Source organism: Chroicocephalus ridibundus, chromosome 2 (assembly GCF_963924245.1).
Source record: "Chroicocephalus ridibundus chromosome 2, bChrRid1.1, whole genome shotgun sequence".
Classification (NCBI taxonomy): Eukaryota; Metazoa; Chordata; class Aves; order Charadriiformes; family Laridae; genus Chroicocephalus; species Chroicocephalus ridibundus.
In genome coordinates this window covers 102,894,446-102,921,576 of record NC_086285.1, presented here as the reverse complement: position 1 = coordinate 102,921,576, position 27,131 = coordinate 102,894,446, and the positions used below count along the sequence as shown (strand labels likewise).

At 39.0% G+C, this 27,131-nt stretch overlaps 2 protein-coding genes across 4 annotated transcripts in view; one reads left to right on the top strand and one right to left on the bottom strand.

Annotated features, from left to right (window-relative positions):
* EXOC3 (exocyst complex component 3) overlaps nucleotides 1-19,300 on the bottom strand; it is a 28,081-nt gene extending 8,781 nt beyond the window's left edge. The window contains exons 1-7 of one of the 3 annotated variants that reach the window (XM_063326334.1): nucleotides 18,447-19,125; nucleotides 17,411-17,632; nucleotides 16,033-16,217; nucleotides 11,781-12,000; nucleotides 9,075-9,756; nucleotides 4,450-4,567; nucleotides 1,425-1,550 (exon numbers count right to left, since the gene is read on the bottom strand). In XM_063326334.1, the coding sequence (XP_063182404.1) occupies nucleotides 1,425-1,550; nucleotides 4,450-4,567; nucleotides 9,075-9,756; nucleotides 11,781-12,000; nucleotides 16,033-16,176 (1,290 nt within the window). In that variant the 5' untranslated portion in view covers nucleotides 16,177-16,217; nucleotides 17,411-17,632; nucleotides 18,447-19,125. Of the gene's footprint in view, nucleotides 1-1,424; nucleotides 1,551-4,449; nucleotides 4,568-9,074; nucleotides 9,757-11,780; nucleotides 12,001-16,032; nucleotides 16,218-17,410; nucleotides 17,633-18,446; nucleotides 19,127-19,188 lie in introns of those variants that run through there. The other 2 variants (XM_063326335.1, XM_063326337.1) reach the window with 2 other exon arrangements.
* Nucleotides 19,301-20,705: 1,405 nt separating this feature from the next.
* LOC134511806 (dynein axonemal heavy chain 5-like) overlaps nucleotides 20,706-27,131 on the top strand; it is a 169,252-nt gene continuing 162,826 nt past the window's right edge. The window contains exons 1-5 of the mRNA XM_063326333.1: nucleotides 20,706-20,783; nucleotides 21,064-21,250; nucleotides 24,513-24,613; nucleotides 25,524-25,712; nucleotides 25,812-25,886. Of these exons, the coding sequence (XP_063182403.1) occupies nucleotides 21,088-21,250; nucleotides 24,513-24,613; nucleotides 25,524-25,712; nucleotides 25,812-25,886 (528 nt within the window). The 5' untranslated portion in view covers nucleotides 20,706-20,783; nucleotides 21,064-21,087. The remainder of the gene's footprint in view (nucleotides 20,784-21,063; nucleotides 21,251-24,512; nucleotides 24,614-25,523; nucleotides 25,713-25,811; nucleotides 25,887-27,131) is intronic.

Below are 27,131 nucleotides of genomic sequence, written 5' to 3'. Positions count from 1 at the left end.
GTTGGAGACTCTCACTAGCACCAGCTCTACATATGTTGGGTTTGTTTGTTTGTTCTCTTTTTTGTACAAGTGCAGACAATTGCTGCTGACTAAACCAGAAATCACTATTTCCATAAGTGTAATTAAAAAATTATTGATAGCTATTAATGTATGCTGCAGTTTTCTCCTGATACTGAAAACAGCTGCATTCTTTCTTCAGCAAAAAAGTACTTTATATTTCTAATTCAGTAGGAATTCAGCTTTACAGCTCCTGCAGCTAGTAATGAATAATCTGATAACGCAAATTCCTTTGCCTTCCCCATATATGGAAGTTCACATTAGTGAAGTAGAAGGGATGCCTGAACTTTAGAAACACAACTAGGCACAAGATCTAGGTGACCTACAGGGAACTGTGTTTGTGAGGAGGGGGATGGAAAGGAAGGCTACAAGCCAGGTGGAAACATGAGCTGGTTTTATGCTGAGATGATTTTGAAAGTTTCACTGTTACATGAATCTCAACACTGCAGCCTTTGACAGCACAACACTAGAGCCAATCTGCCACCAGTTTCTTTGACATCACACGCCTTCTGAAAAGGATTAGATGAAGTCAACCTTGGCACTAATACAAATGTGAAAGAATGTAGCAAAAATCTGGTATAAAGCAGGAAAAAAAATAAAGTGGGAAACAAATGCAGGAAGAAGAGATCATCTATCTTTCACTGAAGGTACCTAACACAATATTTGTAAAGAAAAATCACAAAATGAGCATAATAAGCTGACATTTTTCTGGTTGATAAAGACCACTTTAAAAATTTTCCATTTCTACTACCAACAATGGGGGGGTGCAGGTTGGGTTTTTTGTGTTTTTTGTTTTGTTTTTTTGGTTTTTTTAATATCCCTATCTTTTCTGTTTTGAGGCTCTTTAATAATTTGGACAGGCATTAATGGCAACTGAAGTAGTGTTTAAACAGCACCATTTTTGATCTTCAACAGAACTTTTCTTTCCAGTATTAAGGTGTTAGTATAATGAATAATTTATAGGAACAAATACACGCCTAACTACCTCAGCACCATATTAACAAACAATATTCTAATAACTTACAAACATCTTATCTGGTAGGCTTATACTACAAATTTTCATGTAGAGACCTAAGTAAAAGCAGTTAACTAAATACAAATATCAATTAAATAGACCAGGAAAAATGTTTCCAATCTATACATAAAGAACTAAGTCTCAAAGTGTTAAAGTGAAAAAGGCAAATAAAAACCTCAAAAGAAGGAACCCCTCCAACTAACAAATCTACAGGAAAACAACAAACTATACTGCAATAGACATAGAAACAATGGCATTCCAAACAGTTTGGTTTTCCCCTCCTGTCCCTCCATTCCCCCAAATTCGCGTACTGCTTCTGTAGATTTTCTAGAATAACCAAGCTCTCTTATACCTGAAAAACAATAGCTGGGAGCGTAGTCTGATAGTACCCATCTTGATCTGCTTCTGGTTCAGTTTCTTTTATCCAGTCTTTTTTATCTGTCTCCAGTGCTTTTCGTAGCCAGCCAATGATGTTAGACTACATTAAATAAAGCAAACAAGAAAAAGAAAAAGATTTTTTTAACTTAACATAACAAAAACACCCCACTATAACATTTGGAACAGCAGCCACTTCCATAATGAAGAGCGGCATAGTAACAGATAATGTTGACCACTCTTGTCATCCCTCCAGGATACCGGTACCTTAGACAAATTAAAATTTGCATTTACAAAGACAAAGTTTAGTACCGGTAAACAAGTGGTGTAGTTTGAATGAAGCTTAGGCACATTTTGGAAGGGGAGTGCTCCAAACACAAAGAGCAAGTCAGTTTGTCAGAATCAACATGTTAACTAACTTTGGAAGCATTTATTAAGCCTCAGGCTTTAGGTTTCAAACAGAATTTTTCAACAACTGAAAAAATTGGGGTAATACTTGATTTAGGAAAATTAGCACATATCTGCTTGTAGTATCTTTTACCTACATTTTAGGAAACTGACGCTTGTTACCCTTGGGACAAAACCCCATGATTAGATTAAATAAATTTTGTTTCTTGGAACTTAAGCGCTGAAGAAAATAGTGATGGAGATGCCATAGTTGGCTCTCTTCCCATCTGACAAGCACATTATACAGCAAACGGACATTAAGAACAACTGTTTTTAGAACTAGATTAAGTCAGTTTTCTGATCACTTGCATGACACAGATACCACAGACATATTTACAAGAGTAGGCAGTAAAGACCAGCATGTTTGCTAAGTATCTAATTAGATTGATTTCTATCTAAAATAATTATCCCTATGTTTTCAAAGGATTGAAGTTTTCTGCCTCTTTTCTACTTTGTTCACATATAGTTAAAACCCCTAGTAATATAAAGGTTCATCTTTCTTTCCAATGTGTAACAGGTATATTAATGTGCCCTACAATGCAAAATTAAACATGACCAGTAGGCACGTACAGAAAGGGCAAAAAAGTCTAAAATAGGTATATGTATTTATTTTTTTAAATGTTTACATTTTTTAATGTATTAAATCAGTATCTTTTGGTCAAAAGTCTTATCAGCAGATAGGATAAAGGAAGAAACTGAAAGCTCTACAATCTTCCTGCATAAGAAAGGCTGCTGACCAAACACAGACCTGCAGTTATCTTTTTCTCTTTTTGACTACAGTGAATGGCCTGTCAAGTGCTGTAGCTGGTAAGCACATATAGTACCATCTTCAATTACGTGAAACGATGTACTATCTTTTTTCCTCATAAGCATGGAACTGCTCTGATGAGATATGACTTGTAAGGAAGAATTAATCTTTTCAGCCAGCATCCCAGGGTACATCAACATTTCACCTTAAGATCATCATTTACAAGAACTTTTTTTCAAGCTGAGATGCTTGGAAAAAAAAAATCTATTAGAAATCTGTTAAAATCTATTAGTATTTTGTTTCTCATGAAAATTAGACATTTTTTATTCACTTACACATCAATATTTATTTTCTAATTGCGACTATAAACTTACTTTCATTTACCCAAACAGAACAAGCTGTATTTTGTTTATAAACAGTTTTAAACACAACATCAAAAGAATTAAAGTATAAGTGGGGATGCGTAGAGAATTAGATCAGGCTGAATCCTGTGAAACAAATAGGCAGTTTCAGTAATTTCTGCCTTAAAAAGAAGATACAGACAAAAATCAAAACCAGGAAAAGAAAACCACTCTGTGTTTAACAGAATAGCAGTTTTGCCCCATTTTATTTATAGAATATAAATACAACAATGTTCTGTATATAATATTTTTCAGTAAGTAGGGAAAAAACATTTCTGAAAAAACAATATAGGTATATTTTTTCATCTTAAGGGGGGACAAAATGAATTCAAAGGCATTTCCTGAGTCAAACCAAAAGCAGCTTGAGAAACAAACTAATGTTTTTTTTGTCCTAAAGGTAAGTGCAGAAAAATAAATTTGCATAAAAGTCCTAGTAAAGCTCATGTAAAGCAGAGCCTCTACTGGCAACTTCCTTGAGACGTAACAAGATAGGTTCATATTATTGTGATGAGTATCAAGTCCAAGTAGTTACTGTTGCTGGACATATTTTAGTAGCTGACACATCCAAAGAAGCAAAAAATTTCCCTCCTCTGCTTGGGAAGAGTAGGAGTTCAGTTGAACAATGTAAGAACAGCAAGTCCAATGTTCCAACTATCCCCATATCAAGTCTTAGAGACAATCAACAGTGGATCTTTAAAGAAAAATACATTTAAAAACCTGACAATCACATACTGATTCTTTTGCCATGTAGTTGACCAATTTCCAGTGACTCTTAGGATAACCAAGAAGCAGTGTCTTTCTACTTAAGATGCACTTGTAATGGCATGCACAAAAGGAAATGATGCTCATGCAGTTGACAGGCATAAAAGGAAAAAGACCGTTAAAAGAATCAAACTGGCAAATATGAACATCCCGATTACCTTGAAACGATCACATCTGTATCAAACGTTGACGTAGTTACTGTAGGGACCAAGCTGCATTTAGGGGCTTCTAAGTGTAGTAATAGCTAACATACTATGAATTTAGACATACGAACACTGGAATTCCTTCCTTTCTAATAAAATATGATTAATACACTCTGTAAAGCATAATTATTCCTTGAACTGTCATCATTTACATCTTGTTTCTGTTTTGCTACTTGTATCACATTTGTATCAAAGTTAAAATAGAGTAAAAGAAAACCTACCAATGCTTCCTGTATTGGTAAAGAATGCACCTAATAGAAGATGATGAGGCATCTTGCAGGCCAAATCACCTGATTATAACTTTATAAACAAACCTACACATAGTATATGAAAATTTATAAAAGTAATGTCACATTAGTTTCCTCTGATGGAGGAAAAGCACTGAGGCACTAATGCACCTATAAACTCATCCAAAGGTGTCTTTGCATTATTATTACTCACAGTAAGTGTTGACATATACTTGCTGAGAAGCTGGTCTACCACGTTTTGTGAAATCAGAGGATTCAGAGAATTTACATCCACTTCAGGAGACAGTTCTGAATTTCCCATCATCTCTGCACTAAGTTTAAAAAAACAAACAAACAACAAAAACCAAAAAACAACATTGCAGATTAGTAAAGAAAAATTAGATAAAAAGTTAAGAACTATGCAGCTTTTATTTGTAGTATGACCATTGTAAAACGCAATTTTCCAATACCCGTATGTTTCAAAAAGTTCTTAATACTAACTGCAACAATAAATGCATTTGCAAGGAATGTAAATAACACTATATAAAAGAACAGGATGTAAAAGCTATAGCCCAGCATATATTAAAAAAACACATTACAGACTTTTAAAATATTCAACCCTTTCATGTGTTTAACTTTTATGAACAAGAATTAGCGATTGTTTAAGACTGAATAAAACTGAATAAAAACTTGTTCAACCTGTGGGCTCTTAATAGGGGACACTTTTATATGTCTTTTAAATTTCAGAGGTGATGACAGACATCTTCCCCATTCTGAAATTCCGAATGTGTAAGAGCAGTGAAAAGTACTAAATATTCTCCTCAGAGTTTCTCAGAAGAGTTTCTGTTTTGCTACTTGTATCACATCATATCAAAGTTAAAATAGAGTAAAAGAAAATCTACCAATGCCTCCTGTATTGGTAAAGAAGACATCTAATACAAGATGATGAGGCATCTTGCAGTCCAAATCAAAGGTGCACTTCATGGGTACTGCATTTTAACAGCACCATTAGCTACAGTTGCTTGCAAAGGAAAATTCTTGATTTTATAGGATTAGAAAGAAACTAGAGCAACCCTCAAAATATTTTGACAAGGATTATATAAAATTAATACTTTACAATGATATTTTGCATCTATATATTATAAGATTATATAATGAGTTGCTTGTGTAACTAAAACAAACAAAAAAGCTATGCCAAAGCACAACATAGCAAGAACTCTAAATATTTCATGCTCAAAAAATCAATAACTCAAAACCACGCTCTTCAGAGAGTGCTTTATTAACACTGGAAAGTTGATGGAAATATAATCAATCATAACAAAATAAATTGTTTCGCATTCCATTTCTAGTGTGCTTTTTAGAAGGAAGCCACAAATTCTAGAGAAAAAAAAAAACTAAACAAATGCTTAGTTTGTGTATTTCTGCAAGTTAAAGCTGTGCTCTTGGGTACACGCAGTGAGTCAGCACAGGGGTGCTCCCATATCATGAAAAAAAATTCAAGGCACTAAAAAAACCCAAACACCACCATGGCTAGCTACTTAAAAAACAAAATTCTTGTCTTTGAAACCATTAAAGCTACTGTAACTGAACACTTCACATTTGTAGCGTCTTCCTGAGCCCGTAAGAAAAGAGACAGAAGATATTTTAAGTGGCTCAAGCTATTCACAAAACTGAATTCCATTCTGTTGCTGTTTACATAAAGAAAACACATCATAGCAGGACCTGCTCTAGGCTTATTCATGGGAAATGTGAGAAGCTGTTTATGGCAGTGTGCCATATTAGAAAATATTTCTAGCCTTATTATACCATCATTATCCCTATTTCACAAGGCCACAGAGACACTAAATCTTTCTCAAAGCTTATCAACTGAAACCCCAAAACAAAGACCACAGGCTTCTACTTCCAGCCCCCAAAACCAAAAATTCTTCCTATACACAAGTTCTCTGTCCCGATTGCCACAACCGAAGTGTTGGTGGGAAAGGAAGTGATAGACAACCCTGTTAGAAGTGTCAGGAGGCTTCTAAATATAGGGAAGAGTAATTTCCCTTCAACAGGAAGTTTATAATAAAGTTGAAATTTCAATGAAAATTGTCTTATCTGGAAACTAATGTTTTACAAAGCTGCTATTCTGCCTCCCATACCAGACTTGCCACCAATCCTGCTCTGTCTTGTAAAAAGAGGCACTCAATCCAGAAAACAGCATCCAGCTAGATACATAGTACCATTCCTTCTGTTCTTTAGAGTGAAGATTGTTGACGCTGTCAGTAGCAATGCTGTTGAACTCTTAGCAGTATTGTCAACACTTGATCAGTATCTGATAAAATGATGTGATGAATATGGGCATTGGGATCTTACAAGACTTGTATTTTCCCTGAAACACAGATTAGCGTCCTGCTCTCAACACAGTAACAGCAGTATGTTTCCAAAGCACTCATTGACTTAAATATGAAAGCAAAATACATCTAGCACATTAAAACTGCATCCCACTCAAATATTAAAGGCTATTATTCCACACAGAGCATCACTTTATTTCTCCGCTATGAGTTGAATACAGTTCTAAAAACAGCTTCCATCACATGCTCTGGTGAAGAACATGATTCTTTTAAAACTCCCGTCTTGCAAATATTGTAAGCAGAAATTATGTATGGCTTTCTTACCAATTCATTACATGGAAAAAACACTCAATGCTTCTCTTAACTGGTGAGTATTTTCTCAGCTGGTTTTAAAGTGCAGCTGTAATATACAAATTTATATGTTCCCTCTAATATTCTATGACATTTAATAAAAACAGAGAAAGATTTGAACGGAAAAAATTATCTTCCACCATACAACGTTCCACGAAAAGTGAACAAGGAATGTAACAGCAATTTAGAACCTATTTTTCATACAGGGAGAAGAGGGTGAAATGTCACAGAAACACAGTTCTCGTGATGTCATATAGGCCATCCTCCTTCACAGTTTATTATAAACACAGCCCTATAGAGAATTGTTTATTGTGGTGTTAACAGATGTCCAGCAACTGAGATTTGGTAAGCTCTGCAAGTATCCTGCTTAAGCACTTTTCCCACTCATAAGCCTGAGCTGATTTCTTCTGCCACTGTCCACTACAAACATACAGAAGAGCTAATTATCATCCTCTTTATAACAGTGTATCATAATCTATAAGAATACAATTACTGCACTGCCCTCTCAGGCCTTTTATTTTTTTTAAGTTTTCTTTCAAGAAGAGGGAAACTCAAAGTATTAATTTTTTCCTGAGATATTTCCTCTAATTTCTATCACGCTTGTTACATGGATATACTGGGGAGAAGTGTATTTTCAGATACCTTGTACTCTATCTACTCCTCTCAGTGTCTCACTTCCTTTACAAGACTTTGCCATCATGTGCTACAGGCTACATATCTAAAAGGAATCATTCCTTCTAAAGCAAGTTTTGTTTGCTTTGTAAATAAACGCAACACTGGCTCTGCTCCCTCCCTTTGCCCTTCCTATGATGGAGTACGTGGAATGAGAGATTTTAGCTTTGAATTGTCCAACTCAATAGCAATCTGCTTTACTTTCTGGGGGAAGGGAAATTTTAAGACCAAGAATTCTCTTACTGGAACATCAGCCCCAGGACACAAGTGAAGAACCTAGCACCTAGGCCACGCCCCTATAAGCAGAGGGATTCACGGATTTCTGATTATCATTCATTGTGGAGTTATTCCTCTGGCCTTCTGTTAACAAAGAAGAAAAGGCCAATGAACTCAGCTCCTTTATCTGATCAGTAGCTGTATCCTTATTAGTGGCTGTATCTCTCATATACCCTGCACAGGTATGTAAGTATGCATTAGTGGGTGCTCCTGATTGTTCCTTGCAGGCAAGGGAACCAGGAGAACTTGGAAGTGTAGAACAAAGCACGGAGTTCTAAATACAAAATGAATCTTAAAGATGGTTATAAAAATTCTACAGAACAGTATCATCTCCTATTTGCTTTATGGTATTATACTCTAAACCTACAAAGCATCCAATTTGTTGAACTAGTGAGATTGAACAATTGAAGACGGCAAAAGTGTACACAGTGCAGACTCTGGGTCAATGCCAGCTATTGAGAACAGGATTACAGTCATGAGCCACAGAAAGGCTAGCATTACTTTTTCCCCAAACAAATCAGTTGTCCTAGTAACTACATGCCAGCAAAAACTAAGTAGTTGCCATTTGAGCTGTTTCTATCTGGAGGATCAAAAAAAAAAAAAAAAAAAATAATGCTTAAGTTATCCCAACAAATCCCAAAGAAAAGAGTTTAAGAGTATCACAGGAGACAACCTGTAAGCAGAAATTCTTCTAAATAAACAAATCATCACAGAGTTCTGAGAGAAAACCTGAAGGAAGTTACTACATTCTTTCCATTTAACAGTAATGAAGCAACACTGAAACAGTCCCAACCCCTGTAAAAAAGAACAATAGAAAGTTAAGAACCATACAACTCTTCTGGGGCTGTGGCCAACAACATTTTGTTTCACTCACATGAGCTCTCAGTCTCTTCTGCTCTTCCCAATACTTCAAACTGGCCTACAAATACAAGGTGACTGTAGCTTCCAGCAAGTCTTTAACCGAATTAAAACTTGAAGCTTACCAAGCAACTCAAAAATCACATATTAGAAAATGCAAACAAGTTTTAAGGAGCAATTTCCAGAAAGCAAAATACATAACAAATATGAAACCAGCAAGTTCTTTACTGTTATCCCTCTTTTGTTTTATCTTCGTAAATATTAACAGACATACAAATATTAGCACATAAACTGTATTTTGCATGCCTACTCTCAACTATTGCTAACAGAAAAGATACGGGGACCTTACCTTTTGTATGTATTTAAAACCCAAGTTAGAAGGCTAACAATCTCATTTGCTTCCAGATCTTCTGCAGCAAGCTCTTGCATGCGGGTGGACAAAGCTTGATGGTACATGTTTAGCAATTTGTTGAAAATGTCATAATGTGGAGGAAAACATTGATCCAGCAGGGTTTTAGCCACAAGCAGGTCATCAAGGACATATTTACGTATGATTTCTAGATGGCGCACAAGCCACATTTTGTCAGATTCTCTAGTATCTGCTTGAGTGCCTTCAATTCGTGTGCTCACAGTTCTTTCCAAAATGTTGAACATTTTTTCTTTCCACTTCTTTGGTCTGCCAGGAGGTATGAACCCAGTTTGTTTTTTCCGGTCTAACATGCGCCTGTCAATTTTCTCCTCCCTTTCAATTATCCTAACAACAGAAACAAGCAAGGTTGGATCTCGACGGACTGTAACAAGAGATCTTTGAACCACCATCCAAAGTTGCTTTGCCAACTCCTCAGAAAGTTTCTGCATATCCCCAAAGTATGTATGGATGAGGTTCATGTCATGTGTGTTTTTGCTGTCCATGCGATACTGCTCATACATCAGGTTATCACGAGAACACTCTAAATCCATCAGTTTTCGATGAGCTTGCAGAAGTTCCCCTCGCTCAATCAGATCTTGGGTCTCCCTGACTATCTCTGGAACTGAACAGCAAAAAGGAAGGAAAAAAAAAAAAGTAAAACAACACAATCAAAATACAAAAAATAAATACAAGGCAATAAAAGCACTAGGAAACAATCTGGGCTGTAGTAAGTCTTTTGAAATAATTTAAAGTAAATTATTTTGAAGTATTAAAAATTGCTAGTAAATGCTATGTATCTTCATACTTTATTAACTATAATGCTCCATTTTGATCGGTGGCTAAACAAACTAAGATCATAGTGCCAACAGAACACAATTTCCTTTCTCTCCCTCGCTCCCCGCCTAAAAAAAAAAAAAGAAAAAAAAAGGGTCCATGAAAGTCTACCATGAAACAAATGGCAATACAAGCCTTTTGTATAAGAAAGCTAGTAACTTGTCTGACTAAAAGTCAGTCACCCTGTTGAACCTGAGGCTGCATATACCCAACAAATACTGAAATTTACCTCCTTCTTGAAGAAAGTTCTTGCCTGCCTAAGGCACACAGGAAGAATAGAAATAATTATCTATGCTGCTAAGCTAAAAGATGTTTTTTCTTCGTTATTTTTCAGTATTTGAGGAATACTATAGAAGAGAATTAGGATCCTAGGGGGGAAAGAACTGAAAATCTCATCAGAAAAACTGTCACTACAAACAAGGCAGCTAGTGATAAAACTGGCACCTGCAAAAACGGTTTGAAAATACAGTTACACAGAATCATTAATCATGATGAAAACCACTTGGTTTATAAAACATTTGTTTTGCTCAGAGTGAAGTTATCATCAATTATACTGTTTAACAATCCTGGGGGGAAATGCTTCACACTAAAAACCTCTCAGAATGCCAGCAAAGAAAAGGCTTATTGTCTCAATTGCATTCATCAATGTAAAAGAAAACACCACTCCCAAAATAACTCAGCATTGGAATACACAGAATTTTGTTGTTCTTTTGTTTCTTATTGCAAGACAATGCATATAAATAGAAATACTACTCTAAGTTGCACACCATATCCCACTTTGGTACTGTAGCAGTTCGACACACTCTTACAGAGATAATCAAATCAACCTGGTATGACTGGGAAACAATTTTTCTTTATATCCACATTTTGTGAATTACTATCATGAGAGAAGGGGAGATAAAAGACTATTTAAATTAAATCAAACAGGTAGGATAGGTTTAGCCTCCATTACAGGGGTAAAATTCTTAAAATTACTTATAACCAGAAAAGCCCTGGCAAGGAATTCATCCTGATTCAGGATGGAATGGAATGTGCACCAAAAAGCCTGCAAAAACGGACAGAGGTAATCTCATTTTTTTTATCTTTACAGTATTCATTGCACCACATTAATAATGTTTAATTTTGCAAACCTTCATAGTTACGCAGTCATGCAAGGAAGAAGCGTCTCCCATTGTATAATTTCTTTATGCATGAGTTGGCTTCTGTGATTGTGGTGCTTGATTCTCAAGCAAAGATTGTGCACAGTTGAAACTGAACTTCAGGTAGTTTATACTTAGGCTTGTAACATTAATGGAAATCCTTGAGGCTCCTAATTGTTGTGTGAGAAAGATTACCAGGGAATCTTTGACTGGAGATCTTGCTGTTTCCTACTTTGCCTTTGTTCGCAAAAATTTTTGCTTGCTAAAATCATTTGGGACTATTTTTACCCAACAGGCTTGCTGTAGGTGCCCAACTCACTGGCAACATTCCAGATCTTTCCAAATTTTTCTCTCTGTACACGCCACTTGCATATTTCAGTCTTTTATACTGAACATGTTACCCCTGCTACTGATTGCTAGCAAGAAGCTCCTTTGTGACTTGTGTCTAATGAGATAGGCCAGACTAGAAGTTCTTACAGTGCAATTTAGACTCGATATATATTAAATGGTTACCAGCTGCTTCCCTGAATGTGATGTGTAGGTGATTCTTCCTTAATTCTTCATTCTCAGTGAGGTTTAAAGTTATGGACATTACTTAATAACTTTACAGCTGTTAGTACCATTTTAAAGTGCCTTCAGTATGTGACAGATTACATAAAGAACATTGAATTACCTGAAAAGATGTTCTTGAGATTTTCTACAGCAGCTGCCAGTTGGCTATGTTGCACTACAGCATCCTTAACATCCTTGAGGTTTTCTATGGTGTTGATGCTCTGTCTCCAGTCCTTATTGACATCTATCAACGACTGCTGAATGTCCTTTACATCATTCAGTGCATTGTGCAGTTGACTTAAACCTGTTCGTACTCCATCTAACTGCGACTGGATTGCTGCCTTAAATACAAAAAGACAAAGAAAGAACTCACATCAATCATTATGTGTTTTCAGCATCTCTTAAGAATTAATTTTCATTTAGTAATTAATTTTCATTCACAGTATCTAACATTTTTCAGAGATAAATTGACTGACAAGGTAATATTATAGCTTACTAAAAACGTGTAACTTACTGTGTGTGTGCACACATTCTTTTTTTAAAGTTCTGAAGTTGTATCTAGCTTTAAAGGACCTAGATACAACTGGTTCACCCACAAAGCTAACACAGGACCTTAGGCAGATAAATCTATATTAAAGCTTTATAAATCTACATTAAACCAGGATCACGGGAAGGCAGAATGAGATATCTTTGCGTTTCCTTCATAAATTCATTTCAAAGGGAGATAACAGAAAAAAATTGATCCAGATGTTCCAACAAAATGCTTGGATCGAAAAAGTATTTTACTAAAGCAATTACAGATTTTGACTGGCAACAGAAAACGTTCTAAAAACACCCCAAAAAATGATTCTGAAATGTTCTGAAAAAAACACAAACCTCTGGCCTATGGTGCCAGAAAGCCAAAATAATCAAAAGGAATCCAGTCAAAACAAAAAACAACAAAACCCCAAACTGAATTAAATTTCAACACTGTGAAACACCAACAACCAGACCAACAATCCAACTACTAGACTATTTTGGCATAAAGAGAGGTTATTGATACAAATATCTCTTGTCACAGGTGACACTTGAAGTATGACTTTTCAAATAGGCTATTAGTCCTGAATATCATTTGACAGTCCAGACATCTTACAGAACATGCATTATAGTGCGTATCTGAGTGAAAGAAACCAGTACACATCCACAGCATGTTTTTTTATGTATGTATTTTTAAAGAGATGTGACTAAGACTAAATCAGGTGAGTGGAAAATGAAACTGGAAATAACAGACTTCAAAAGACAAGCCAAAGGCCAGACACCAGTGAAAACTCAGTACTGTATCTCAAGGACTTGAAGTAACCAGTAAAAAAAATGAGGCACTAACCATTTTGCTAAGCTCAAAACACATTTTTTGCCATACTTTTAAAGCCAAAAAGCTTGGGCGGTCATGGAACTTTCTGTCTGTTACTAGAAGCCAAAGAGGAAATCCTGGTAACTATGAACAACGTTTATTGTGTTTTAAATGTACTGGGAAAGTCCCAGAAAAATGCAGTGATTCTTAAACAACTGCTTATTTATGTACTTTCAAATTATGACATGCTGATTTTATTGATAAAAATGTATTTTCCTGTCAGACTCAATACAATTAAGCAGCAGTAAGGCATTTTTGTACAACATTTATCTACAGAACTGCTGCATTAACTCATTTTTTCCCTACAGGAACTGAGGTAATTAGGATACTGAAATTCAATGATACTCAAACACAATCTTCTGAAGCTGATAATGAACTATTTTAAAAATCACATGACCATGAAGTGTTCAATACTTCTGATTTGATATTTTGACTTCTTCTGAGGCACATCTTACAAGTGTTACATGTTCAAATTTTTGCCTATTTAGCTTTTGCAGAAACTTGATTATGTTAAACAGAAACAATCGCTGATCTCCGTAACAAACATCCACCCACGTTCAGTTTGTCTTCTAATAGTCAGATGGGGCCAGGGGAGGGGCGTGGGGAGTGAGGCATGTCCTAGCATTGTGGACTTTGCTTCCTAGAATGCATATTCATCTTAGATTGGACTGACCATCCCTGTAATAACAAAATCAAAACAAAACCAAGCCATGCTAGGAACAGGACTCAAAACTTCATTTTTATCTCTTTTCAAGTGATAGCCCTCAACATCAAGCCATGGAACCAGGATCCTGGCTGCCTGGTCTCCCTAGAGCCCTGTGGCTCAAATTCATGATTGCACAGCAGCAAAGAATCAAAACGTAGAAGATTCAAGGATGTTTATACTCAGGAAAACCCATGACCTAGGAACTCTCCTAGGACACGTATACAGTATTTCTTCAGGGTGAAAGAAAACCAAAACCTAAATTCTCCCATTGACTGAATATGTGCACAAAGAAAGATGGCTGTCAATGCTCCTAACTTTCCAGGCTCTGGAATAGAGTCCAAGCAGCTCTTCATCCCAGAAGTACCAGCCTCCAATGCTAGCTGGTGCTTATCCACCCATCGTTTCAGAGTTCTGCTACCAATCCTTACAAATACCGCTTCTCTAACTGCCATCAGTCTCACACATGAAGCAGGTGAGTTTGACACATTTCAAAGCAGTTTTTCCTATAAGAATTTATATAACACAGGAATAAACACAGAAAAGGATATAAGAAATTGACATAACTAAATATTTGGGATAGGATGTAGAGAGAGGAGTAGGATAACCAACTGGAGGAGATGCTGGGTTTTTTGGGCAGAACACCATTCCAGATCTCTGCTGCTTCATCCCTGTAAGTGACATACAACTACTACCCTGGTTTTCCACTCTTCACCCTTGATTAGCTTGATTCATATGAACAAAATGATGACAAAAATGAAAGCATATCCAGTCAGAAAGAAGCACCATGTTCACACTAAAAGATGTACCATGTGTTCATTCACGTAGATGAAGCAGCTGAGGTTTTTCAACAGAGATCCAACCTCAAAAGTCAGCAGCTCCTCCAGCTGATGACGCTGATGACCCTGTCTCTCCATCTTCCAACACCATACATGTACTCAATTTAAATACAGAGCAAGAGGACTTCTTAGATCCTCTCTGTGCTCCCATCCATTATAGTAATTCTTATGGGAAAAAATGCTTTGCTATCCATTGCATCACTAACAGTCACCCATTTCAGCAATATATCCTGAACGGATTAAGCGGTATTGTACTTCTTTTTGGAACAGGTATTTCTGACCATCTACAGATGACTGAAGCTAAGGCAACTTAAGGAAAATTATGAGGAAACTTCCTAGCTATGAAGTGGATTTAGGCATTTACAAAACTTACAGTTTAGTCATCACTGTCTATTGAAGCAGCCAGTACGCAAATAACTGTGCTCATATATTATAAATAGATCACAGTAACTAAACAGCAGCTCCATTATTAATGGACTCCAGTATATGCTTCCACTCTTAAATCTTTAAAACCCAGTCCACCTGGGTTTTACCCTTTTACCACCTTAAAACCTCAAGTCATCAGGAAAATTTTTGTTTCTATGCTACAGACAAGAATTAACGTGTAATTTGCTAACAGATTTTTTTCACTGTGAAAGAAGACGGGCTCTCTTCTACTTAATGCAGACTCCCACAAAGGAGGAGCCTTCAAATAGTTGTAAGATGAACTAACTTATAGTGAAATCTAAGATTAGATACAGTGTATACCAACTGTTTTGACCTGGTAAACCCCAAAATATTTCCCAAAACACCGTTCTAAGTCTCTATTCCAATTACTTAATACAGCGGTCTAAAGTGACTGCTGGCTAGTAAGTACTGCTGAAGGAAGAGAACACAGAATTCTGTAATATTCAGATACTAAACACAGGATGAGCTTACTCATATTTCATGCTAAGTCTGTGTGTGTGCATGTGCATGCCTGCACTCACATGTACACATGTGAAGGAGGGGAAAAATGATGGGGTACGCTTCTGCAAGAGACAAGAATGTGACAGATCGTAGCTATTTTCCATAAACCTATGTAAAAGTTGGAGACTAAACTGACTGATCTTTTTCAGATGCAATCATCAATTTTGTGTTACAAGTTCAGTATTCAGTCATTAAGAGAAAGGTCTGTTGGCTGCTGGGCTACACAGCACGAGGATAGCTGTCCATAGATAAACTGTAGAAGTTACAGGATGTAAGAACACATTAAAAGCTTGAATAAAATTTCAGTAAGATATACAGCATTAGTTTGTGTTACTTTCAGGATGCAAAGTTTCTGTTTTGCACACAGAACAAAAATTAAAGTCCATGGTTTAAAACTCCCTGGATGAAACTGTAGAAGAAAACAATAAAAGGAAAAAAATAGAAAGTACATTTGTGCTGCACCGTGGACACTCATGTTTATCAAACTTTGTACCTTGAGTCGAGCTTCTACTGAAGCCTTCTTACGAGCTTCCCTCCTGCGATACTGCTCCACTTTATCCAACTGATCAGGACGCTGAAGCATTCCCGCTACTCTCTGAACAGCCGTTGCAACTGCTTCCCTATCCGTTTCCTCCATTGTTGATTAGGACCTCAAAATGCCTTCATAATTTAACAGTACTGTAAAGAAATATGACATATTTAGAAAATGTATTTTCATTTGATGACTATGTGTCATTTCAAAGCTAACAATTTGAGAACTAACTTTGGCAATAAAAACTGCAACTTGACAGAAGTATCACTAGAAAGCACTACAAACAGCAGTAACGGGAATTCTAAAAGAATCACATTTGAAGTCACTTAACACTGTTTTATTAGTTTACCTGAAATATTCTCTGGTTACTGTTTTTTCATTTACCTTGGTCTCTGTAAGTTTGTATCAAAAAGAGAACAACATAAAAAGAACAGCAGAACTTCATTTTAAAAAAAATTTCTGTCTTACCCTACCCTAGAGTAGGATAGCCCATTAAAAGGGGGACGAGATAACCATAAAGAAATCTTTTGGCAAGTCCAAGCAAAAATCCTATCTCTTTCTGAAATAGAATCTGGTAGAGCTGAGAGAATCATATGGCTCAAATTTGGTACCAAAAGTGTTGAGAACATAGCTGTGGAAGAGAGATTTAACTATAAAACACTTCTATTTATACTTCTGATGGATGATTTTTTTTATTTCCTACTCTTTGTTTGCAGTTCTTCCCACAGCACATCAGTCCGTCAGAGGTACAGGTCTACAGGGAAAAATTAAGCAAGTATTTCACCTCAGTCTCCAGTGGAACTTCTAGTGAAGTTGAGACATGCATTCAAACTAGTATTAGATTTAAAATGCACAAAAGGTAAAATTTGCTGGCCATCAAACCAGACCTGTTCTCTCAAGCTTCACTAGCTACTAATAGAAGGCAGGGAGGATCCCAGTCAACAAAGATGCAAAAACATGATGCTCGCAGAACTCCAAGGAACACATCTGGAGTTCATTATTCCTTCCAAATGGAAAGGAACATTTTACATTTTCTCTCTTGGAATCAAATAAAATATTTTAGGTTCTGCTGCCATGACTACACATTATACTCTCTCATATCCGCATTATTCCTTGAAAGTATCACTTTCAAATCATCCCTTAATCTCAACAGATTAAATTAGTGATCTGATGAAGAACTGTACCAAGTGCACAGAACTGGAAGAGCAAAAGCAAGAAAACTCATGGGTCAAGAGAAAGACAGTTAACAGGTGAAGGAAAGAGGAAACAAGTAAACAAAAATCCCCAAACCAAAACAAACAAAACCAAGAAAACAAGTGAAGCAAAGGACATTGCTCACCATCCACCATAGGAAAAACAGTGCCCCAGCCAGTCTCTGAACAATGTCCACCCTAGAAGTCACCTCTCCTGCTTTCTTCTTCACATATCCCATTTTTTTTATTGCTGAGCATGACATCATATGGTAGGGAATATCCCTTTGGCAGGTTTGGGTCAGCTGTCCTGGCTGCGTTCCCTTCCAATCTCTTGCCCATACCCAACCTACTCAAGGGTTAGAGGAGGACTCAACAGGAAAAAAGAGAAAGCCTTGACGCTGTGCAAGCACCTTTCAGCAATAGCCACAACATTGGTGTGTTATCAACACTGTTTTAGCTACAAATCCAAAACACAGCACCATACCGGCTACTATGAAGAAAGTTAACTCCACCCCAGCCAGACCCAGTAGAACATTATTACAATTAGTCAGTTTAGAACTTAACATGGTTAAAAAACACTCCAGGCAAGGGTTGCCTAAGAGCTAGTCAGTAAGACCGTAAGTCTGTATCTCAAGTTCCTTCATCCGATATCTCAAGATCTGTATCTCTAGTATCTTCAAAAGTTAAATGCGTATGTATGCACTTATTCCAGAATTATTTCTACAGTTTAAACTCATGGCCTACTTCACCCCCTCAGCTGTACAACCATACCCATCACTTCTCTACTAATGGCCCGTTTACTTCAAATGAGGTTTGATTTCCTATGCTACATCTCAAGGTGCAGAATCTATTCCCACCACCCGCACTTTTGAATGAATACTCTGTTTTTGTTTAGTTCAATCCATTTCCGAGTTATCAAGACTACACCTACAACTAAAAGTGAGTTGTTTTTAAATATGAATTTATTACAGAAATAGATGTCTGCAGCGATAGCTTTATGGCTGATAGCCTTTATTAACAACTCTGGATACATTCAACAGAGTTATGAGAGCTTTAACTCATGCAGCCACTACCCAGGCACATTAAGTAGGCCTCATGAACAAAGTCAGTAGTCAATATACTGTAATCTCCTGATTACATGCTTACTTGCTGAGGTAGAGAGGTTATTGCACAACTACTAACCATTCAAAAGGAAGTACAAACTTTAAGAAACCATGCCAACTTTACACGGCGGCTGTCAGCCAACACCACAAATATCTTCAGAGCTATAAAAGAAAGTCCCGAGCCGTCTTGGAAAGCCTTCAGCTGCAAGCACACCCTCCTCCTCCTCCTCCAGACTCAAGCTTGGGCCGGGATGCCAGAAGCGAGCTGGGGGGACGACAGGCCCTTGGTGGGAGGCCCACGCCGGGGCCCTCGGCGGGGACGGCCCCTGCCCTCTCCAGAAATGAGCCTCTAGGCGAGAGGCCCTCGGCGACACTCGGGTGTCGGGGCAGAACCCCTCACAGAAAAGCTCGGTGGCAGCCCCCTCTCCGCCCGGCTCCTCCCGGCCGCGCTCCCCGACGGAGGCGCCTCAGCCCGAATTACCCGCATCGACGCAGGTGCCCGTCCCAGCCGGGCAAAGGCCAGCGACCTGCCGGGCAAAGCCCCCACCACGCCGAGCTCCTTCAGCGCCGGCACGGCCCCTCGGACGGCAGCCGCGCCGCAGGAGCCCTCAGTACCCGCTTCGGCCCCGCCACCCCCGGGGGGGGCTCCCGGATCGGCCCGGCCTAGCCCAACCCAGCCCTCCTCCGCTTCCCCATCAGTGCCACACTCGGGTCGCTACCGACACCGACAGAGCTCGGCAGGAGCCGGCCGGGCATCACTGACCGTCCGTGGCGCTGGCAGAGGGCCAGCAGCGAGGGCAGGAGAAGCGGCCGCCACTTACCGGCTGCCGCCCACCCCTCGGCAAGGGGAACTGACAGGCCGCCACCGCGCAGGCGCCGGCCGCACGCCGCGGCGCAGCGAGAGGGCGCGCAGGCGCAGAACGAAGACGCGCCCCCCATCCCCGTCCGCCGCGGGGGGGTGGTGCTGCTGGGGACGGCGCGCATGCGGACTGGGCTCCCTCACCTGTGCGCGGGGGGGGGCGACGGGCGGCGCCTGCGTCTTCCCGGGCATGGGGACGGGGGATGGGACTCAAAAAGCCTGTCTGAGAGCAGTAGCCGGTCAGGCTGGCTTAGTGGCCATGGAGCGCTGTTGCTTGTCTCTCCCTGAGGAGCTTCGTGCCGGTAGCGCGTACGCGGCAAGGTGTTGCTGGGGGCCAGGGGGGCGGCCGCTTCTCCTCAGAGCGGGCTCTGGGCCGCGGCTGCAGCCTGCGGGGATACCGGCGGCACCTCCTCTGCCTCATCTTCCTCCCTTCTTGTTTTGTTTTGTGTTTTTTTTTTATTATTATTTTTTTTAGTCTCTCAGCGTCGAGGGCGCTGTGAGTGCTTTTGGGTCCTGGTTCAAAGTCACTGAGATTGGTTAAAAACCAAAATGCAGAAGTCCTTTGAGGTAGCAAACCTTTGGGGTTGAGTGGTAACCTATTGCAGTGAAAGTCTGGCCACAGAATCACCGAATGGTCGGGGTTGGAAGGGACCTCTGGAGATCATCTAGTCCACCCCCCCTGCCAGAGCAGGGTCACCTAGAGCAGGTTGCACAGGAAGGCGTCCAGGCGGGTTTTGAATGTCTCCAGAGACAGAGACTCCACCACCTCTCTGGGCAGCCTGTGCCAGTGCTCTGCCACCCTCAGGGTAAAGAAGTTCCTCCTCATGTTTAGATGGAACTTCCTACGTTCCAGTTTGTTCCTGTTGCAGGGCACCACTGAGAAGAGTCTGGCCCCATCCTCTTGACACGTGCCCTTTAGATAGTTACAAGGTGGTTGTTGAGTATCATCTGGAGAAAGGAAGCGTGCTCCTAAGGCTGCTGCAGGTGGATAAGCTGCGGACCATGTGGTACCTTTCAGATCTATGTGGCAGTGGCTTTGCCCAGCAGAGGAAAAGGGAAAGCCCTCGTTCAGCCCCTTGTCTCAACTGTGTCTCTTCAGGTGTTGCCCAGAACCCAGGTTGCTGCTGTGCCGAGAAGGGCTGTGTTGAGGAGAGTGTTATGGCTGCTGGCATGTGTCTCACTGTGGCCTCCCCTGGCTCTGCACATCAGAAATGCTGATGCTCAGGGAAGCTGCTTGCTTAGGATGTAATTTATATGTAAGGGAAAACTCTGGTGCATTTAGAAAGACACGTAGTTATGGAATCAGCACTGGGTTGGTGTATGCAGCAGGAAATGGGGACAGATGAGGTGCCTCCTGGGGACTGGGTTGTTAGCTGGGTTTGTGTAGGGGTTGCCATAGCAGCTGCCAGCAACTCCCAAGTGCCCAGGCAGACCGAACGAAGGCTTAAAAACCAGCCTGAGATTAAGCAAGTGCTTCAGCCGGTGATCTGTGCCCAGCGCTTTGCAGTAGGACCTGCAGCTGTCCTGTAAGAAGGAGCTCAACCTGTCCCTCGATGCGTGAGTTCCCACCTACAGCAGTCTGGTCAGAGAGAAAGGACAGTTATGCAATTAGAAATAAAGTTTTGGTAACGAGCAACCTTAGTGGCTTGCTCATTTTATCGTTTTGTAAACTGCTTAGATCTTCTCCTTTTAAATTAGCAACCAAAAGTAGCAAATTTTTTATTTCTTTTCATTGCTAGTCTATCATATTAGTGCTATAACAGGAATAAAAATACTGAAGATGTGGTTAGTTGATACAGTGTTATATTGCCGGTCATTTTCTGTTTTGTTGATTTAGGTTGATTTTTGTGCCGTGGTGGAAATGGAGGAAACTGTGGGAGATGAGACTGAGTTACGGGGAAGAGTTGAGCTTAGTTCCTCTCCTGGTCACTCTGAACCACAGGAATCAGAACAACTGAAAGCAGTGCAACTTTCTTCCAAACCTGACATTGAACTCTGTCCACCTCTCATTGCTATAAAAAAAGGTAAGGGAGAAAATAATGATAAGTACTTATAAGTACTTCATGTTGTCTTTGTATGGAAAAAAAATTCCATGTACAAAATCATAAACCAATTATTAAGTAGAGTGTTTAAATTTATAACGTACTTAAGTATACTGGATGGGTATGTGCTATTCTGAGTGTGCCAGTGTAGGGACTGCAATGTGCAATTTTCCGCTTTATAAATAAATATGTACATATAAATAAACAAATGCATATATTTATATGTATTTACAGGGTCATGCACAGTGCAACTGTGATCCCTTAACAGATTTCCTAGTCCCGAGTCATAGTAACCTGATTAGAACCATTTTTCTGGAGTTCAAATTAGTAGTACTCTATAGTATGGCATATAGTATGTTATCTCTTTTCTGAAATATATTAACAGTGGTAAAAGATTGAATAATTAGTTCAAAGATTATTGAACATGGCCTTTCAATGACATCAGCCAGCTCCCCCCCCGTGATTGTAGGTGCATCCATCTGGGCCGACAGGTTTATGTACGCCCACTTTGCTTCAGTACTCTCTAACCTCATCCTCTTCCGCAAGGCCAGGGAATACTTAAGCAAAGTGAGCATATGACGTATTTTCAGTAAGGCTTTTGACATTCTCCTGTTGTGAGTTTTTTATTGTGCCCCTTGAGGCAAATTAAACACACTTTTGTGCTGAAATGTAAAAAAAATAATTAATGACCAATGCATTGGACAGTCTTACAGCTATAACCATTCTATAAAAAGTCCTCACAAGGCAATTCCTTATATACACTTGCACCAGTACCTGTTCTGTTCCATCAGCATGGAGCACCTCAGGCCACCCTTGGGTCCATCCCCCAGCACCAGCTCTGCAACCTAAAGGTAGACCCTGAGCCTCCAGTTCCAGGATGGCAAAGACAATGCTATGGCTGTTTCTTATCTCATCACCAAGGGAAACTACACTCCCTTAATGGGAGTTGTTGTCTCTGGCATTCCTGCTTCCAGCCAGCTTAACCCTTGTTGGGCCTTCTTGCTCTCCGTGCCAAATCATTCTTGTGTAACAGATTAACACTGCTGAGCAGTTACAACTTGAATTTCACCTTCACTCCTGTAAGATCCTCATAGAGAAGCTAATGAAGTGTGGTCTGGCTGAGCAGACAGTGAGAGGGACTGAAAACTGAACAGACAAGCTAAGAGCATGGTGATCAGTGGCACAAAATCCAGTGGTGTACCCCAGGGGTCGATACTGCATCCAGTCCTGTTTATCAACTTCATTAATGATCTGGATGATGCGGCAGAGCGTACCCTTTGCAAGGTTGCTGATGACACTTAACTGGGAGGGGTGGCTGATACACCAGGAGGTTGTGCTGCTATCCGGAGGGACCCTGACAAGCTGGAGAAATGAGCTGACAGGGACCTCATACAATTCAACAAGGGAAAGTGCAAAGTCCTGCATCTGGGGAGGAACAAGCCTGTGCGCCTGTACGTGCTGGGATCTGACCAGCTGGAAGGCAGAGTGGCAGGAAAGGAGCTGGGGGCCCTGGTGGACACCCAAGTTGAAGATGAGCCAGCAATGGTCCCTTTATGGCAAAGGAGGCTGATGATACCATGAGCTGGATGATGAGGAGTGTTGCCAACAGGTCAAGGGGGGTGGTCCGTCCTCTTAACTCAGCACTGGTGAAGCCTCGCCTAGAGTACTATGTCCAGTTCTAGGCTCCCCAGTACAAGAGAGACATGGACATACTGGAGAGAGTCCAGTGAAAGGCCATAGAGATGATGAATGCACTGGAGCATCTCTCCTGTGGGGAAAGGCTGAGAGGAGCTGGAGAAGAGGAGGATCAGGAGGGATCTCATATATATATATATATATATATATATATATATATATACACACACACGCACTATATATATATATATATATACACACACGCACTATATATATATATATATATACACACACACGCACACACATATACACTTTTTCACTGGGTACTGGCACAGATTGCCCAGCGAGGTTGTGGAGTCTCCCTCCATGGTGATATTCAAAAGCTGTTTGAGTATGGTCTGGGCAACTGGCTTGAGCAGGGAGGGTTGGACCAGGTGACCTCCAGAGGTCCCTTCCAATCTCAACCACTCTATGATTCTGTGAGTAATACATTATAATCAGGGCAAAGGAGACACAATCTGTAAGAAAATTTATAAGGAATTTATAAGGAAATAGATGCTATTAGAATATTGATTTTAGTCAAAATCTCATCATTTATTTAGAACAGATTAAACAGCAGATCCTAAAAGTTTAGTGAGCTGCTCATTAGCACTGCTGTATACTCCACTGAGGATGCCATTTGCTGCCAAGGATGGGACCTAAATATCATCTTCTGAGAAATAAAATGGTTGCTTTTTCTTGGGATAAAAGGAAGCTGTAGCAATTACAAATAGTGTTGTTTAATGCTTTCAAATAATTATCTTTTTGAAGCTAACTGAAACAGTATTTCTGTTAAGGAGAGATAAAGCAATATTTAGGAATGCTTTGTAACTAAAATTTTTAAAAGATAAATAGTGGCTGGGTGGAGATAAATTATTGTACTTAGTATTGGGCAAACATAAATACTATTATTTGTTACTTAAATTACTTAAAAATATTCAGACCCTAATTTCTGCGAAAAACAAAGGCATGTGATAAATTTTTTATTAAATAACTTCAAGGGCTTCAAAAGCTCTTAAGGAGGCTTACACAATCAAGAGAAGATAGTTACACACTCTAAAGATATACGTCCTGTTTTTATTGCAAATATTAGCAATCTTTGTTGTTCAGGTATTCCATGCACTCAAGCTTTCTTGCAAGTCTCTGCAAGTAGCAAATTTGTCAGAAATGCATGACAGTCAGAATTTAGATAAAGAAATAACAGAAGAAGAAAAACTGTGTGACAATAGCAAGTGTGAAAAGTGACCATATTTCAAAGTCTCTATTTTTTCCAGAACTGATTTCATCAAGCTAGTACCTTAAATTGCTTTTTCTTACCTTTACTGCTATCAGTAGCAATTGTTTGCAATTGAACTCAAGATAAAAGCTGGTATAGGACATCTTTTCCCCCTAATGGATTCCAAGGGTTTCTGCTGAGGCACGGGTTTTCTAATGTTCCTTTCATGCCTTATTTTCCCCAGCCTGAGAAGAGGTTAGCCAGCAGATATTAAGACACAACACTGCAGGTGTTGTAAATGCATTTATTGTGCATATACCTGAATAATTAGAAGTTGCTGCTTCTTTTATCTAGACACAGAAAGTAAGCATCGTAGATGTGGAGGGGACCTGAAAACAAGGAGCACTGAGCTAGGATCTGCTGTCACAGGATCACCTTTGACTCCTGTTCTTCCGGCAAGTGTTATGCTAAAATAGGTGGTGAGTAGGAGGCAAAGGTGGACGTGGGCCAGCTTTTTGGTTTCTTTTTTTTTTTAATCCAGGAGTAAATAAGGATTGATCAATTAGAATTCCCAGTTTAGAGTACTGGGAAGAGGATGTAATTTATCTTTTTTTCTCTGCAATAGAAGTTGTGAGGTACAGAGACGCTCCAGACATCTCCAGACTCCAGATACTCATGTCACTGGAAGTGATGTGTAGAAGAAAATGATCAGTGTGGTGAATTTTTTACTCAAATCTTTAGTTTTCTGTATAGCTTCTGAAGATTATCTGTTGACTTTAAAATGTTATTCACCATATCTATTTTCAGTCTTGTTCACATTGTTATGAAGACTCTAAAAAATCCTTTGTCTACATAAATTTCCTTCTTTATCATTCAACTGCTACCTTTGTATGGCCTGTGCATTAAACATCAATTGTATATTTGGTCCAGTTGTGACTGATTTTAGAGTGGATTTGTTTTATTTCTTTCCTTTGATGAAATAACTTGATACTATATATTAAAATGCTGGCAGTATGGAGACACATCTGGAATATGGACATACAGAAGTTCGGAAGCTGGATTCATAAAGCTGAGATTTGAATTAGGGCCTTTATATTGCTAAATTTGTATTATGACCTTAGCCTGGATCCACATCTGATTCTGAGGTCCTGATCTGAAGTTTCCATTGTAGCAGCTCTATACAGCGAAATAATTTTGGCCTAACAAGTTAACTATTAGTGATCTTTTCCCTCTGCATTCCTTAGATGTAATTTTTTATGTTCCTGCTTGAAGTAGGTTATGAAACCAGCTTAAAGATCAACAATATAAAATGCAATCCTTAAGTGAGCAAAAAGAATCTCTCTATAACAAACTTTTATTTTCTAGACAACTGGTAAGAAAAGTATAGTACTTTCCAGTGAAACTAGAAAAGAACTAGCCAAGCAAGCCAAAGTCACCAAAGAGGAGAGAAGAGCTCAGATAGATGAAAGATACAAGTATTTGATATCAAGATTAGCAGATGGGATAGGCTTAAGTGAGCAGCAAGTGGAGGAGGCCATTATTTCTGATGACAAGGTAAATATTAATTAAATTATTATGATTAAATATATTTCCAAAATTTCCAGTCTTTTGAAACTACTTCACAATTAACTACGATTTTAATTTTGGTTTTAGTTTCAACTTATAGAACAATTCTTTGCTCCTAGTGGACTTAAAAAGTTGCTCTTCTTTTACCAAGATGTATTGCAGGTATGTTTCTGTTATTACTTCTGTAAAAGCAAAGTTGCATTTTTTTTTAAAATACCTCACATGACCGTTGCAAAATGCAGAAAATCTTAAAAAATATTTTTTTGTTATGCATACCAATGTGGAAAGAACTTGGGTCTCATTCTTGAGATTCTGCCATGTTGGCTTACATGAGAATGCCCTATGGCATGTTTTGGTACTGTTCTTGTTTTCACAAAAGAAAACTTAAAAATGGCCAAGTAAAGTAAAAATTCAGATTTCAAAAATGATAAAGATAATTGAGATGAAGTGTTCACAGTATTCAGAGTTTAAAAATACTAGATTAGCTAACATAAGTATTATAAGAATGAGGGAACTGTGTGTATAATGACTATTTTGTCTTCTTTTGGTTTGAGCTGTACCAGCTCCGCTATGGACACAGCACTGATTCAGGAGAGTGAAAATCGATACAATTTCTTTCCAAATTAAGGTGGCTTCGTGTTCAGGTCTGTCCCATTCTCCGGAAACTAATCTTCGAAAACTGTAACTAGAAATAAGGTAGTTGTGGGCCCCAAGATGTATTTCTCTCTGTTTCAATTTTGAGAAGAAGCCTCTTCATAAAAAGCAAAATAATTTATTCAGCTTCCACTGAGTATGTGATATCAGAACGTGCCAAGCGACCTTGAAATTGCCTAACATGACTGTTGTGGGCTTCCTGAACTGCAAAAGTCCTTCCTCAGTTCTTTCAGGTTATGTCATTGAGGAGCCATGTTAGGGTCAGCTAATTCACCATGTGCTGGTATTTTAGGCTTGTTGGGGAGAAAAAATGATTGATAATGCTTGATCATCAGTTAAGTGCAAGAATGAATTACAGATTCATTATAACCTAGATAAGTTAAAAGAACTTTTGAGTGTTACTGGAATTGCTTAAAGACTTCGCAAAGCTCAGCTGTTGAAACAGTCTGATCAGTTTTTCCTTTTGCTGGGACTGTGTGTGCACGTTTCTGGGATGAACGTGTTGTTCTCTGACTTAAATCAAGATGAAACTAAAAATCTTGAAATTGCTTTCCTTAACTGACAAGCCAGAAATAAATGCCCAGCTTGGGTTAAATGAATAATTTCATTTCTGCATTTAATTATGTTTTATTATGGTCTTTCTAACCATAAAAATATGAATTTATGAAAATTTTGTTGCAAAAGCAGCATAGCATAAAAATAAATGTTTCTGATGGAAAGTATGAATGCCATCTCTAGTATCTTCTACCCCAT